Consider the following 16,567-nt stretch of genomic DNA (forward strand, 5'->3'; position numbering starts at 1 on the left):
TTGTTTTAATTTGGACCAACTATATTATTTTATTAACCATAAGTATTTGTCAGTTGAGCAAGCCTATCAACAGAGAAACTGTGCACTATCAGTTTAAAAGTAACTGCTTATAGAAATAATCAGCAGTCAAATAAAACTTAGGTAGTCAGAATCGATAAAAACCTAGGAACAAGTGACAGTCTTCACCACAATGGTAACTCTAAAAACTCCAGCCTAAAAAACAATCATTTTCAATGCCATATAACACAACATTAAACATGAACCAATCTCATTATATTCTTATCTTACTCAAAAGTGCATAAAATAACATTTAGTCTCAACATTTGTTCACTCCACCCAGTCACCTGCAAAGCATGCTGGGAAATGGAAATCCCCTGCTCAGTTTCATCAATGCTATAAAAAGTATTCATGTAGTTCTAACTCAAATTAATTAATTAAACTTCAGTTTCAAATGTAATTGTATAGAATGTACTGAAATTAAGTTAAGACAAAATGTTCCAGAATTGTGTTGCTTTAGTTCATTTTAATTAAGAAAACTGAACAACCTACAAAAATATTTGTTGTTGTTGAGTGCATGCAAGTCAGTACTTTGCCTAAACCATCTTCAGATGTGCCAACTGTTAAACAGCATAAAACAATTAATCTAAAAAGCTGTGAATATGGACAAATACTGAATACTATCACTGAACGCTGATATTTTGCAGCTGTATTTTTAATTGTAATGCTTACACTGCAGGAGGCAGTCAATGTTTCTATGGAGGACTGTCTGCTACATATGAGGTGTTCTAAATATGACACATGATGAGTCTGGCTCTTAGCATGGACTGAGGAAAGGCTACACTGAAACAGTATCAAGCTCAGATAGGGGATAGTGCTGGTGCCAGCTTCCACAGCATGTAATATGTCTAGCAGACGGTAACCACCAGCACTAAAAATATTTCAGTGACGTACACATCGTGGCATGATATCTCTACATGAAATAAACAACTTTACTTCTTCGGATTCATCTCCAAGAAACTTCAATCATACCCCATGATGGTGAGAGATTACAGAGAATGCATGTAAAGCGCCAAAATATATATAAATATTTTTTTCTTCTACATTGAGTGAATGGGGTTTCATGGTATACTCTGGTACTCCCCAAATGAGCTCATTGAAATATGCAGCATAATTTAAGACATCCATATTTGTTGAATGCATATGTTGTGCATGCTTTTTTAAAATACATATTTTAAATCAGCAGACGGAACATCCCTGGATGATTTTGCTTTACAAATCATGGGCCCATCATTACTACCGTAATGTGAGAGACGAGAGGAATATTATATATTTTCCTGGAAATAAGTTCCTATGCTCTCTCTATGTAATGTTATTTTCATCACGTTAATCCCTTGGAAATATATTGCAATCACTGACAATCAAATACAGTTAGTTTTTGTTGACAGACTGGCTTTGATTTTCAATATTTTGAAGTGAGATTAAAGAAGTGAATTATTATTTATATGGTTAAAAAAGCTACATGGATAAAGAAAAGAAAACAATTTGCTTTAAATGTGAAAATAAACATACATATAAAAAAATTTACCCTCGTTTTTTTTTTATTTGAAAATGGGAAATATAAAACCTATTTCATGAAACAAAAGAAAAAAAGACAAGTAAACAAAAAGAAAAGAAAGCAAACCAAAATATATTTGTAAATAATTATGTGATTGTGTATAATACACACACACACACACACACACACACACACACACACACACACACACACATATATATATATTAAAAAATGTATTCATATATATATTTATTTATCAGTTGTATTAATACAGTTTAAATTAAAAGCAAAAAAACAAAACAATTATGATCTAGAATTAGACATTTGGATACATTAAAAAGTTTAGTGTGTGTGTGTGTGTGTGTGTGTGTGTGTGTGTGTGTGTGTGTGTGTGTGTGTGTGTGTGTGTGTGACAAGTGGCTGGCTCATCTTGAAATTGTTTTTGTGGACAGGACTTATAATTATGGACCACTGGACTTATGGCATATGGTTTGTCATGGATGAGAACAGAGGAACATTTAAAACATAACTTTAGAGTTGACACATCAGGGATAGATCAGCACAAAGAAAACACCTGGACAACAAGACCATACATAAACGCCTATATTTTAATATTTACTAAATACCTACACACACGGACCTAAAAGTTAGGTTACTGTACACATTCACTGAAAAGTAACACAGAAGAAAAAAGAATAATTGCCTCAACAACAATAACATATGCAAAAAAAAAAAAAAAATAAATAAATAAATAATAATTTCTACTCAAAAATGTACATATATATTTTATTTTTATTTATTTTATATTTGCTTTTCTTAATTTTGATTATTGCGTAGAAAAATAATTTGTAGAATTGTGTAGGATAATTTGTTAGTTCTTTAAACTTCTTTGAATTAAAAATCCATAAAATTAAGGTTTTATGTACTACTAACTCAAACGACTCAAAGTACAGAACTAAGATTGTGGGAAATACCCATAAGCCCTTGCGCTTTAATATTTTAAGCATGCTTGTTTGGTCCAAAATAAATTATGTGTGATTTTTAATTAGTTGTTATTAAGAATTCATGGAGATTTTAGCTCTTGTTAGTATTATTGATGTTGTTTTACTGTAAATAGCTGTTTTGTGAATAGTCATATAATAGTCATAATGTGATAAGTGTTCTCTTTGGTATGTGTATGTGACTGTGCATTGCTAAATTGCAGCTTCACGTGCATTGCTTTGGAAATCAAGTTTATTGACTGACCTCAGACATTATTTATTATAGATTCCATTAAATTAAACAGAAACAATATAAATGTTAATTTTAAACAACTTACTATTTGTGAGATACTTTTTAAAGTAAATTAAGTTGAATGAACTGATACATTTGGGCATATCTAACAAAGGCTTTCTAGTTGTGCTGACATAAAATGTCCTTAAGTTAAATTTACTTTAAAACTTTGATGCAATAATGCTATTTTAAGGAAATCTAACACATCTTTTTTTTCTCAGTATAGTATCTACACAAGTTATATTTACCTAAATACATTTTTAAATGACTGAAATTACCGCATGACAATGTTTGCAGAATAACAATATGTTTCATTTCTTATTTGGTTTCAGATCTTCTACATTACTGATCACTGAGAGCATTTAGACATTGATTTGGGTGAGCTTTGTTAAGTTAACTGACAAAGGAGCAATATTCTCACCTATATTTTCGATGAGTTATCGCAGTGTGTTGCCTCAGGGGTCTGTAGTGAAGTTGCTCGGTGGTGCTTTTATAGTGGTCACTGTCCCTTTAAGAGAGCGCGCTCTAGGGTGGCGCTTTCCTCCGCAAGGGCTTCTTGATATTAATAGTGTTGGTGTCTTGAAACTGACGTAATGCTTGGAGTCTGAGGTCCTGACAAGCGATAACATTTCTGATAAAGAACTGAGATCACTGCAAAAACCAACCTCCTTTTCTTTCTATTCCAGACTCAGGCGGGTTTTTTTTTTTTTACTATTAAACACAGTCACCCAAGATTTCACGTGTACAGGGGCAATTCGCAATCTTACATCCCCATAAAAAGAAATAATTCCCCGAGATCAACAAACAAACAACACAAAGACGGTTCATGGCTCACGCCAAAGCTCCACCATCTTTCAGACTGCAAAGACTATTGCCATTTAATCAACAGGTAAGGAGAAAGCGAATCAATGAGCATTGCGATCACGGCAAGAAGAACGATGAGATGTGAATTTTTATCTGTAGTTCCTGAATGCTGATGGCTTTTAGGCGGTGAATGTTATGTAAGGTTGAGAAGGGCTAAGGGATTTGATGAATCAGTTGAGCGCTACTTTTCAATGAAAATAGAGCATGGCTCCTCGGATTTCGGCATGGCTTTTGGGTTTTAGGCAAAATAGACATTGAAATTGGCGTTTTGTTAGCATGTTGTAGTGGGGTCATGTTTAGAGACAAGACACGGGTTTTTTTTTAATGATTATTTTCCTTCCCATTTTCTTTAAAGCCATTTCGTTCTGTTGCAATGCGTTTTGCGCAAGAGAACAGCCAGAACGTAGAAAGACTGCCTTTTCTCTGTAACAGTTAACAATGTAAAATCTGAATTAAGTAAGGTTTTGTTTCGTCGCAACGTGTTTAGTTGCGCTGTTTATGTGAAGACAAAAGTAGCGATATGGCTCGTAACAATATATATGCACAGTTTCATTAGTGTAGGTTACCATTTTTGCCTAAATGATGCTTAAAGAGGAACGGCGTTTTCCACACAAACTTCGAAAACTTTCCGTAACTGATGTTCGATAAGAAAACGCGTAGGCATGGCAACGCGCTGCACACTTCATTTTCCAGATATAAAGAGGTGCAGGTTGTTTACATCACAGTCTACAGACCTTAACTGGCTTTTATCGGTATTTTGTGGTTGTATTTGAAGGCAGGTAGCGAAATAACACTAATGTGTGTGTTCCATTGCTTAAATATTTCTTCGAGGCGATGGAGACTTACTTCATGTTTCAGAGGAAAAGTTTAAGAATAGCGGTAATGAGCTTCTTATGACTAGACGAATATAATGTTCGGTATTAATAAGTGTTTTTAGTAAATGGAACAAAATACATTTGTTTGACCAACTGCGTGGACAACCTTCGCACTTCGGCGTGTTTGGTGGGGGCTGTAGTTCACAAAGTTTCTTGTGGCGTGACCAAAGTGGCGTGATGGAGCTTATCACTTTCTAGAAACTTTTCAAAAGAAGTGAAAGGAATTCCACTAACTTTGTTTTTGATCTGAAATGTGGGCACTTATATAGAAATTTAGCATTTTGAAAATCCCTGTTTCTTACTGCTTTCATGCACTGCAGTCTCTAATGTTTTCTTTTTGTGAATGTTATCCTTATAGAGAAACTTAACTTTTGTGAAGGAATGTTTTCATGGCAGAAGGTAGCAACAGATCATCTATTTATATGTGTTTCTTGTTATATATGTATTCCTGTCCCATAACGTTTGCAATAGGAGTAATAGCTGAGGAACAACTTTGTAAAGTGTTTGGATTTTGAGTTGTTGCCGGTTGTTGCAAAGTTCCACAGCTATGCAACTGTGGTGAAGTTGCCAGTTAATTTGGTTTTACAGTCACTTTCACGTTAGAATGTCATTAGTATGTTTAAGTCAGTGGAAACTATCTGATAAAAATCACCCACACTTTACTTAAATGTGCGGTCTTGAACCCGTAACCTGTATCTGATTGTTATGATACAAAATCCTATGTTGGTTCCAGTAGATGAGTTAGACAGTTTCCTGTAAACTGTGAAACCTGCCACACTCGGGCAGTCTGGAAATGATATGCTCACTCTCACGCTGAAAGGATTCATTCTTGTCAGAAAAAGTTTCTTAATGACAAAGCCTGTGCAAGCAAATGCGGCTCATCATTTAGAGAGAAGAGGAGAAACTCACAACTGTAAACAAAGTTTCGGATACAGTCAACAGAGAACCTCAGCCTTGTCATCATCAGTCATAATCACATTAGCTTAACAACTATTTTTGCAGTTGTATGACTTTTTTGTCTTCTTTTGATATTTATATTGATGTGTGCATCAAATAGTAGAAAATAATTTTACTTACAAAACTTAATGTAGACATCAAATCTTGTACAAAAAATATCTCCATCTGCTTGGAATACTATTTCATCCTTTGTGCAATGTATGCATTCAAATATTTGAACACTATCCATTCAGCAGTTTACTGGATTCAGTTTGTGTTTAAACAGAAGAATAAAAGCCACATGAGTTGTCTGATAATGTGCATTTGAAGTTATTGAAGAGCTTGAGGTGTATTTGAAATGTAAATGACTCCACATCTGTGAGCTCTTTAGAGAGAGGCAATAGATCAGCGTTGTATAGTCAGGAACTTTACGGCTGACAGATGAATTTGGGCCTTGGTGGAGGGAGAAAGCAGCAGTGGGGGTCTTCCATTTGTTCTTCATTGCTTCTCAGTTTGCACAAGTTCTTTTTGGGCTAACTTCTCTCCGCACTGAGATTTGCCACTTGTTTCCCTGCGGCAGATTCATGTGGCGTTGGTGCTGTTGAATAAGAAGCCTGTTGAGATAATGAATTGAGGGAGTTTTCTTTAATGAAATAGATGAAGAATGGATCACGCCAGCATACTAAATCCAGGTGTTTGCTTGCAAGGAACAAAATTAGTTGATGCCCCAAATAAATAAAAAAAATATGAATTTATAATTAATTTAATAATTAATAATAATTTGAAACCTTTCTCTGCTTATAGAAAAGTATAAATCAGACCGCATGATTTAGTCTTTTATGACTATTGCTGGGTCCGTTTTTACTTATTTGTTGCTCCAAATTTTAACACAAGCAAACATTGAAAAACGTAACTTTTTCTAAGAGGCAAAGGAAAGTTACAAAGTCACATGGTGTCAATTTACAGACTTATCAAAAGTATTTTGTGGGTGCATTTGAATCTGAAACTTTCTAAAATAATAATAGTAAAAAATTTAAAATAATCGCCACTTTCAGAACTTAGTTTTTTCTCTCTCTGGCTCTATAAGCAACAGGCAAGTCTGCAGTCCACCATCACTGCTTGTGTTTTGAAATTATGTGTCAATGACTGTATAGAAATAATGTTTTTTTTTTTTGGTGGCGAGACACCTTCCCTGGCGGTTAGAAATGCAGAGACAAGAAATTAGTGTTTTATAAAGAGAGTCTGATGAAATGCTAAGGTTTGCACAGAGAGCTTCTTATAATTGATGGCCTTAGAAGCTTTTATAATATATTTGATTTAGCCTGCTGATGAATAGCTAGTTTTTACGGCTGCATTTTCAGGAATAAAAAAGCTACAAGTCAGAGGTTGTTATTTCTCTCGTTATAGGCATTTCATTCTGTTTTTAAGGGACAGAAGATTATTTGGCTCTGGATGTGTGGTATAGACTTGTTAGGATATTAGGATTCATTATAATAGATATATTAAAGACTCTCACAAAACAGCATCATCATGATTTTTCAGGTTAGAAATCACTGCATTTGATGAGGAATTACTTAATTAGAGAAAATGTGCATTTTTGGATATTTTTTTTTTATCTAACCTGGAGCGGCATTTTTTCTTTTGTTATAAATGATCTGTTGTTATGAAATCCTTCTATTCGTTTTTTTTCTGACAAGCTGCCTGTCTGTGTGGGAATCAGACACATGTCACAGCAACCTCATTAATCCTATAAAATATTACAGCTTTAGCTTCAATATGTGTTTGTTAATATAACATTTTCAATGGGTAATGTTTTTATTTAGCTAATAATAGATCACAAACCTTGACCTGCACAACTTCTGTGAAGTCTGTTTAACAACTTCCACAGATAAGAGAAGGTTCAGTTTCCATTTTGACTCTGCTAGAGCAGTCTGACATCACTTGTTAGGTTAATTATGTGGCATGTAATATTTTAGTGGTTAGCATACATATGGTAAAGTTTGGTGCTGACCGAAAACGCTTCGTATTCCCAGTAGAGAGGTAGTAGGTTGCTCTGCAATAAAGAAAATAAATCAAAGTTCCCCTAAATATTCATTCTTACTCATTTACAAAAACAGAGTTTTTGAAGGAATTGAAAAGAATTGACTTTTGTGTTGTGCTTACAATTTGAAGTAACTTGAATGACAACATTATTATTGGTCATATTGTTGACGCTTTGGCAGAGTGTAGTTTTTCATTGCTTGCCGTTCCCGTAAAGACTAGCTTATAATATGGGCTAATTTTGCTTGACCCATTATTATAAAAAGCTTGAAATCAGTATGTATTTATTTGATTACAAATTAGTCTTGTTAGCCTAATAGATCCATCCTTTGAAACTTTATGAAAGTTTTCATATCATATCCTCCAGCGGTTCCCACTTCCTCTCCTTCCCATTCTGATGTGCCCAGTTTTAGAGTGTCCGATCCTCACACTGGCCCTTCTGGAACGCTGATGAGTCAGTTTAGCCTTGTCTTTCTCCCTTTTCCTTTCTATCATGGTGTGTGTTCTCTTACCTCACAAACAAGTTTTCATTTGACTTTTTTTTCATCTCCACCTCATGGTGGCTGAACATTCTCCATATGTGTGGTCTGGAGGCTGGTGCAGTTGACGTTTGCTAACCTGAGACAGGTTGGATAGAATGAGTGGAATAAAAGGTTTGTGGGGGGAGGGGTGTCTTTGAGAGTGTTTGTTTTCCTGTTTCCAATTTGGTCGGCCAGGGGGCCTGTACTGTCAGAGCTTCCATTCATGAAACCTGCTGTCAGACACAGGATTTCTCATGGCTCCATGGTGTCCATGTTGCTGTTATGCCATTTGTGTGTCTTCCAAGATTCCAAGTTTTATGATTCTTTGGTTACAACACATCTGGGAGGGGATTTTTTTTTAAAACCCCTTAAACTTTTTGTTCAGTGATTGTGCAGTTCACTGCACAATCAAGTTGTATGCTGTTTGCCTGATTGTCTTTGGGTTTTTCCTTTTAAAAATGAATGAAAAAAGTTTAGACAGAAAACTTTCTTATTGCTTAACTAAATTGTGGACCTTTGTTTCGTTGCAGTGATTGAGAATAGCTGTGTAGTGTGGTCACCACTTGCACCCTGGATCATCTACACCTGTGAGGTCTTCTGAGAAAAAGGAAGTACTGTACAGGACGGCACATTTCATAAACAACGCATGTACAGACAACATAGCATGAGTTAACTTTGTGAACACTGCAGGAAAACATGGAATGATTCCCAGGCCAGAATGGATGTGGAATAAAGGATATCTCAGAGGAAAAGGGCTCCTTAGGGAAGGGTCTTTGGATACGCTGCCAACTCTGTTATCTGCCTCCCTGTTGGAATTGAGTGTAATAATGCTATAACCCAATGTTTAACAGAGGTATGTATATGTGCGATTTTGTGCTGAAAAAAATGCACTGATTATTTACACTGTGTTGCACTGTGTTTGGATGCCTGCTAACTAATAATTTAGATTTTGTGACAAAAGACGCACAATTCTTTTCTTTTGTGATATACTCCTGTTGCGATGGCTGGATGTTTTGATGGTGTTGTGTCAGGGTGATCTCGCTTTTAAAACTTTATTTATGGTTACTTTTAACCCAGTCTTCCTGCAGTTCCAAGCAGTGATCTAGACCGCTAGATTGCCCAAGCTGTTAAAGCGCTTTGATCTTCAGTAAGGCCATCATCCCCTGCTTAGCCGTTTATTACAGTAGAATTTACTGACTTTCTTTTCTTTAACTGTTTTTTACTAAATGCGGTTTTCTCTGGGGTAATAAGAGAGGCCACACATATTTTTTTAGTATGTGGGGCTTTCTGCGAGCGAATCGTTTGTGGACCAGGTGATAGTGTGGTCTGGTATTCTTCTCTGCCACTGCATTTCTAGAATGTAGGGTTTGACAGAATCACTTTCTGGAGATTTGTCTGAAACATCCTGAATGTCGATTAAGATATGCTTAGTTAGATCTAGATACAATTAAAAATAAATAATCATCCTGTTTTTGTTAATGTTCATATATTTATTTAAAGAATATTTGCTTTACTAATATTACAATACTTTATTAATATTACCTGTTGTTGGTGAGGTGGCTCTGAAAAGCTTGGATAAAAAAAAGCCTCTTTTCAAGAATGTGACAATGTTCAAGATACACTATTTAATATTTATTTTCAGGTTTTGTGTTTTCAGTACCAATTGATTTACGTAAAAAAAAGAAAATTGAAGTTAGTTCTAAGAAAATGACTAACATTTTGTTTGCATTTGTTACTTGGTTTGATATTTTGTATCTAATGCAATGGCATTCAGATATTTTTAAGTGTGACCTAAGTTTCCAAATATTTTATTGTGCCACTTTAGATAGAATTTGCTAGAAATTATCATCCTCTGTTTTTATGTACCTAATACTTAATTCTTGTTAATGATTGTTGGTGTGGTGCCCCTCAAAAGCATGTGACAAAACGTGACACTTTTCAATTGAGGTTTAGCTTCTATTTGTGTTTACATTAGTAATAATGTAATAAAATATATGTATATAATAATGTATAACAATATTATTTTGTTATGTTGTTATGCTGCAGGGTTATTTCATTACATTACAAATAATCATAAATAGTATGTGAAACACAAACATTTTAATATTTACTTTTAATATTTCTTTAATTTTGAGTAGAGTAGTTTGCTCTGTGCATGCAAATTTCATTATTTACCTAATTATGCAACAACAGTGAATGTAGAAATCCAGTAATCTGAACTCCTGAGAATGGCCGCATTCTTTTTGGTTTAGGTTGTGAGCAGTAGTTGTTCTTAAATGAGGTAATCTGAGAGTGTGTCATAGCTGACTCTTTTTTTCCTGTGCAGAAATGTATAAAAACAACCTTTTTAACGAGCAGTAATTAGGGGATCCTGTCTTTGTGAACACTGCCACAGTGGAGGTTTCTCTCGTGTGCCCGGCCATTTCTGAACATTTGTGTAATGTTAAACACAGGGAAAACCTGCTTGTGTGAATGGCAAACAGCTTTTGCTTGATGGTTTTTGGTAGGTCTTGGAAGCTCAGAGGGGAGGGTGCGACTGAATTGTAAGATTAACCCCGTGGATCCTTCACCCAGATCTCTGACACAGGCTTCTAGGTCAAGGGTCACCTGAGATCCCTGAGTGCTAATAGGGGGGTTCTGGGGCCCAAAAGGCTTACAGAGTTGTATTAATTACATTTGTAAAAAAAATATAGTAATGGTTAGTTTTTCAATGTCTTGGCCTAATAAATAATTTAATGTCATAAAGCATGTATTTAATTCAAGTCAATAATTAATTCTGACATTTGACGATTATTATTATTTCTTCCTCCAATCCTCACTTTTTAGTAATTGAAATCCTGTAGAATGTTTAAGGTTACTGAGCGAAGTTGCAATAATGTGTACATGGTGGTTTTAGTTTTTGTTTAATCCTCTCTTTTCAAACGTGATTTAACAGCTTAATTCTGCTCTGTTTCCAAGACATCGTGCTAGTCTTACAAGTCCCCATATTCAGAGATACCCTCCCTTTTTAGCTAAACATTTTGCTTTATATGTATGTAGCTTCAAACCGTGCATACAGCCCAGACTAAACCTATAAATGCAATTTCATGGCTTTGTTATTAAGGCCTGCTGATGATTCTTCACTATGATTTAGGTATATTACACATTTAGCAGTTTGCAGTGTGTATACACTAAAGAGTATATTTTCTAAATGACAACGTTCCGATCTCAGTCCCTTTTAATTGCAGTTAGACATACAATTCGGGCTTTAGTTATATCATTATAGGTTCAGCTCTTATGCGCTGGGACATCTCGTTGACTTGCTTGCCCGTTTTTGGGTATAAACATGGATTTATGCCATGACTTAAGGTTTATGCTTATTACTTGTACCTTGCTTTGTATAATTTTGTTGAGTTATAGTGGGGAAAGTTGAGTGGTCTGCATATTTCTCCAGTAGGTGCCTGCATGATGTATGGTGTGCCAGTGTGCTGAGGGAGGCAAGCGGCCAAATGTTTTCATAATGTTCATTTAAAAGTCTGATCATATGGGTCCATGGTTTCTTGGGTTTGCAGAGCATATAGAAATGTTTTACCAGTTGACGCAGCTATACCTTAATGAGCCATATAGCGCTCAGACCTCCACACTTTTCTTGACAGTCTGGCTTGTGCCTTTTGAGGAATACCATTCCACTAAGAAAATGACTTAACATTTGCAGGTGCAAGGGCATTTAGGAACTTTTTTTAAATGTATGAAATAAGCTCTGAAAGTCGTAGACTCGACAGTCTCGGTAGTGGAATTAGTAGTGCAAACCGGTTGCACACTGCAATGGAAATTCCACATCAATATATTTTTCAGGTCTGCAAAATAAACAACAGAGCCCTTGTAGACTGAGAGGTGTCAGTCGTGAGCATGCTTAATGAGTCTACCACTTGCTCCATAGTCTGACTCCAATCTTTGCTTGTAAGAATAAGGTAAGCCGAGATATTACATATTTTTGAGACAGCCGTAAAGCGACAGTAATGAGAGAGGACTGGGGTGGAGGGAGGAGGGAACCTGCTGGCGAACGGTGAAGATTGGGATGTATTCGCCTGCCAATTAGCCTGCTCTTCCACCACTCGTGTGGCACCTTTTTGCAATAACCCCAAACTAACACCGAATTAATTTAATTAGAATCGAGAACACAAAAATAATCCTGGACCACTGGCACAATAAGGGAACAATTTATTCTCGCATGGTGTTAAAAAGGAGGGAATGGTTGAGTGCGGGCCTGTTGTTTTTAGCGGATTGTTGCCGCAAGGCCTGCTCCATATGGTGTTGGGTGAAAAAAAGCCCTAAAGAAGGGGTAAAGAAAAAGGGGAGCTGAGAGTTGCAGTGGAGCTGCAAAAACAAAACTTCTCCAGTCAACCCTCTCTAAATGAAAGGGTAATGCTGAGCGCACCACACACTCAGGAGTTGTTTGTTTAAAAAGCCAAACTACATTAATCTTCATCGCTAACAGCATGATTAATCTGCTCTTTTTCCTCCCTACACCATTCTTTAAAAAAAAAATAATTATTTGCCAATCCAATGAGCAGCTTTGACAGAGTGCTTCTGACCACATTGTTCACACATTGAGTGATGCCTGCACAATGTCAATGCACAGCAATATTACGCTTTTGGTTCAAAGCCCAGATTTCATCTAATGCAGTTGCGTAATGTTACAGCTGTAGTGTAAAGCAAACCTAAGGTTTACATTGTAATGCACTTCGAATTACTTGATGCGAATTACTTGATACTTTTCTGCATTCTAAACCAATGCAGCTACCTCAACCAATTGGCATTCTGCCAATGAATATCTGCTGCATTTGCAACCCTTGTCCCTTGGACCTCTTGGTCCTAGATATGCCATTGACTACATTACATGGACACCAGAAACCGGCTTATTGGGAGTTGGCTAATTGTGAGAAAGCGTCTTTTTGCAGGAAAGTGGCATTACCGTTTTCATGCACCGTATAGGTGTGGCATACTGTACTCCTGTATAAACAGTACATCTGTCAATAAGCAGCGTTCTCCACTGCAACAAAATTTCCTTAAGACACTTGTAAAAAACAAATATGGCATAAGATTTTATTTTCAGTTGCTTCACTTTATTTCCAATTATTCTTTAGTTGTTGCTGTGTTTGTTTCCTTAACTTTCTAATGCGATGGAAGTGCAATTGTGCTGCAATACTGGGGGTTCTCTGTTACGTAAAACTCTGGTATTTCCACAGTGTACAAGCACATATAGGCGAACATGAAGGACAGTCGATATTTTACATTGCTGACTATAAATGGGTATAGATGTATGTGCTTTTCCCACTGTACTCCCAAGAAATGTTAATTCTTTCTGCTGTTGACCTGCTGTTGGGATACATCCCAGGGCTCCAGACTGCGACTAAAATGGTCGCAAATGCGACTAAAAATAATTGATTGTGACAATAATTTAAAATCTAGTTACCACTGGCGACAGTCGGGTTGAGTTATTGAATGTATTCAATACACGAGAGGCAACTATTTCTCAAACTAAAGACTCTGATGTACTTTATTCTCTTGTTTAGTTATACATCTGGCCTTCCACATCTCTTTCTGTCCTTGTAAGAAATTGCTGGAATTGTCTCGATTTTATCAAAAAATACTTTTTTCAAATAGTGATGATTCTGTAATATAATGTCCTGACTATACTTTGTGATCAGTTGACTGCCATTTTGGTGAGTTAAAGTACAATTTTCCTTCTGAAACAGTGAAATCTGTACATTATTCCAAACATTTGGCCACCAGTGTATATACAGTTGAAGTCAGAAGTTTACATACACCTTAGCCAAATACATTTAAAGCTACAAACTACAATTTCTGACGTTTAATTGAAAATATTCCCTGTCTTAGGTCAGTTAGGATCACTACTTTATTTTAAGAATGTGAAATGTCAGAATAATAGAAGAGAGAATGATTTAATTTCAGCTTTTATTTCTTTCATCACATTCCCAAAGGGTCAGAAGTTTACATACACTTTGTTAGTATTTGGTAGCATTGCCTTTAAATTATTTAACTTGGGTCAAACATTTGGGTAGCCTTCCACAAGCTTCTCACAATAACTTGCTGTAATTTTGGCCCATTCCTCCTGACAGAACTGGTGTAACTGAGTCAGGTTTGTAGGCCTCCTTGCTCGTTAGGGCTGAAACGATTAGTCAACGTTATCGGGAATGTCGCAAATAAAAAATTGTCGATTAAAAATTGTAGTGAGATCATATAAAACTGTAATGATGACACGAGAGAGGAGCACAGCAGCTCACACCTGACTGAGGAGAGGAAGAAAACACATGTCCAGATGCACTCTAAACTGCAAAAAGCATCAGGTGAAAAATATAAAGGAATTATAATGGCAAAATTCAAAATAAGGAAATACAGAATCTCTGTCATCGTGAAATAAAGCAGAGCTGGATCTGGCATTCCACTTGTCTGGCATCTAAAAAGCAAACAACCTGACATTATATCTTTAATGCATCCTTTATTAAAGTTCAAATAATAAGGACGTGCATCATAAACAAACAACAATAATGGAATTTCTCTGTGCGGTCCGCACCACGTCTATGAGTCACGTGAAGTGTGAGAGATTGAAACTGCTCCCGACTAAGGCACCCTCTGGCATGGGGACGCCTGTGTCCTTGTGCATGTTTGCTGTAGTTAGATTAATAACATGATGGATTGCGACAAATTGAATCATAATATACTGTAGCCTATGTGTCGTGTGTATCATATTGTGAAATAAATTGGCGAAACGCAGCTCTTTTTGATCAGTCTTTTTTGGCTTTTTTTCCAAAAATCTAAAACTCCATTAAAACAACATACTTTTACATTAATAGCTATACTGCAGAAGAAAAAAGTGGTATTGGAGAATGTTGAATAACATTTTTAATATTTAAAAATGTAAAAATATCTAAAAACATCCTACTTAAAACAAGATACATTTACCTGAGAAGCAACATATAAGATATTTAGTCTTGCTTTTAGAGAATATGTGGAAAACAATGGAAAACAAGACAAAAATTACAATTGATTACAATAGGTTTTTTTGCAGTGAATGTTTACCGAATTAAACTATAAAATTATTAATATATTTTTTATCCTTGGAATTCAGTGAATGTCATTTAGAGATATTTGAAAAGATGATTTTGTACTCGATTTAGTGAATGTAAACTTCTGACCCACTGGAATTGTGATATAGTCAATTAAATGTGAAACAATCTGTCTGTAAACAATTGTTGGAAAAACTACTCATGTCATGCACAAAGTAGATGTCCTAAACTACTTGCCAAAATTATTGTTTGCTAATATTAAATCTGTGGAGTGGTTTTTAAAAATGTGTTTATTAACTTCTGCCAAAGTGTATGTAAACTTCTGACTTCAACTATATATAATCAAGCTTTTGATACTTATATTGAGGGACTTGTACACAACTATAACACAAGGTGCAAACATTCATTGATGCTCAAGAAGACAACACACTACTATACAGATATTTGCATAAAGTATAATATGCATAATGTATATTCTGAATAGTAGTACTAATTACTTAGATTTGGATAAATTATGAAAAGTTTGTGAACATTTATAAGACAAAAGGGAATGCAAATGTATCTTCTCAACTATATATACTGTGTATTAAACCTTTGATGAATGGGTTATCAGCTGTCTTCCTTTTCTTTGGCTTTCTATCCTGTTACTGAACAGCAATCTAAATCGAGGAATTCTGTGATTTGGCTACTAAAAACAGCCTTTTGCTCATTAATGTTTCAGTTTAGGAGCCATTGGCTCCTAAGTCATTTTATTGTCTGGAGACCTGCATCCTATTATGTTTGTTATCTGGTTTGTTCACACACACATGCACTCCTTAAAAACATGTAAGAACGATACTTATGCATTTTCATGGCCCTATAGGCCTGTCCTATAGGGCCATGGTGTATTAAAACACTTTCTCTTTATTCCTTTAAACGACATAAGGAAAATGCCATTCTCATTTACATGGTGTTTTGGAAAGAAGCTTTCTGCAATAACCCTGGAAAAAAAAACTTTTCTTAGCTGATTGTAAACGTGGTCACTGTATGCCCCGGTGGGCAGATTTACCCTACTTGAATAGCAGCCGGAGGCCATTGACAGGAGCCTTGACTGTATCTTTGGCAAACACAAACAGGAGCCTTCAAAAGATCTCTCCATTTGTTTAGAGGAAGTCCCAGAGGCTTTTTACTCTCTCCAGCCCCCTATTCTTATAGCTATCAGATGTGTATTCTCTACAAGGAGGGCAATTTACAAATGTAAGTGTTGTCACAACATAGGAGACAAAAGGCATCACGTCAAGCAAGGATGCACATCACTGTAAGAGTGGGATTATTTGAGAGATTAGAGCAGTTCAAATGAATGTGGATGCTTCTTGTAGTTTCTTGTTGTGGGGAGAAGCGAGGGTGTACAGAGTAGCAGAGCTACTGTTTACTGCTACCCTATGTGCTGTTATT

At 35.8% G+C, this 16,567-nt stretch overlaps 1 protein-coding gene across 2 annotated transcripts in view; it reads left to right on the forward strand.

Moving 5' to 3' along the window:
- The first annotated feature begins 3,429 nt into the window (after window positions 1–3,429).
- trps1 (trichorhinophalangeal syndrome I) overlaps window positions 3,430–16,567 on the forward strand; it is a 168,476-nt gene continuing 155,338 nt past the window's right edge. Inside the window, exons 1-2 of one of the 2 annotated variants that reach the window (XM_052136537.1) lie at window positions 3,430–3,716; window positions 8,594–8,916. In XM_052136537.1, coding sequence (XP_051992497.1) covers window positions 8,904–8,916 — 13 coding nt within the window. In that variant the 5' untranslated portion in view covers window positions 3,430–3,716; window positions 8,594–8,903. The remainder of the gene's footprint in view (window positions 3,717–8,593; window positions 8,917–16,567) is intronic. The other variant, XM_052136538.1, reaches the window with a different exon arrangement.

This window comes from Xyrauchen texanus, chromosome 10 (genome assembly GCF_025860055.1).
Source record: "Xyrauchen texanus isolate HMW12.3.18 chromosome 10, RBS_HiC_50CHRs, whole genome shotgun sequence".
Classification (NCBI taxonomy): Eukaryota; Metazoa; Chordata; class Actinopteri; order Cypriniformes; family Catostomidae; genus Xyrauchen; species Xyrauchen texanus.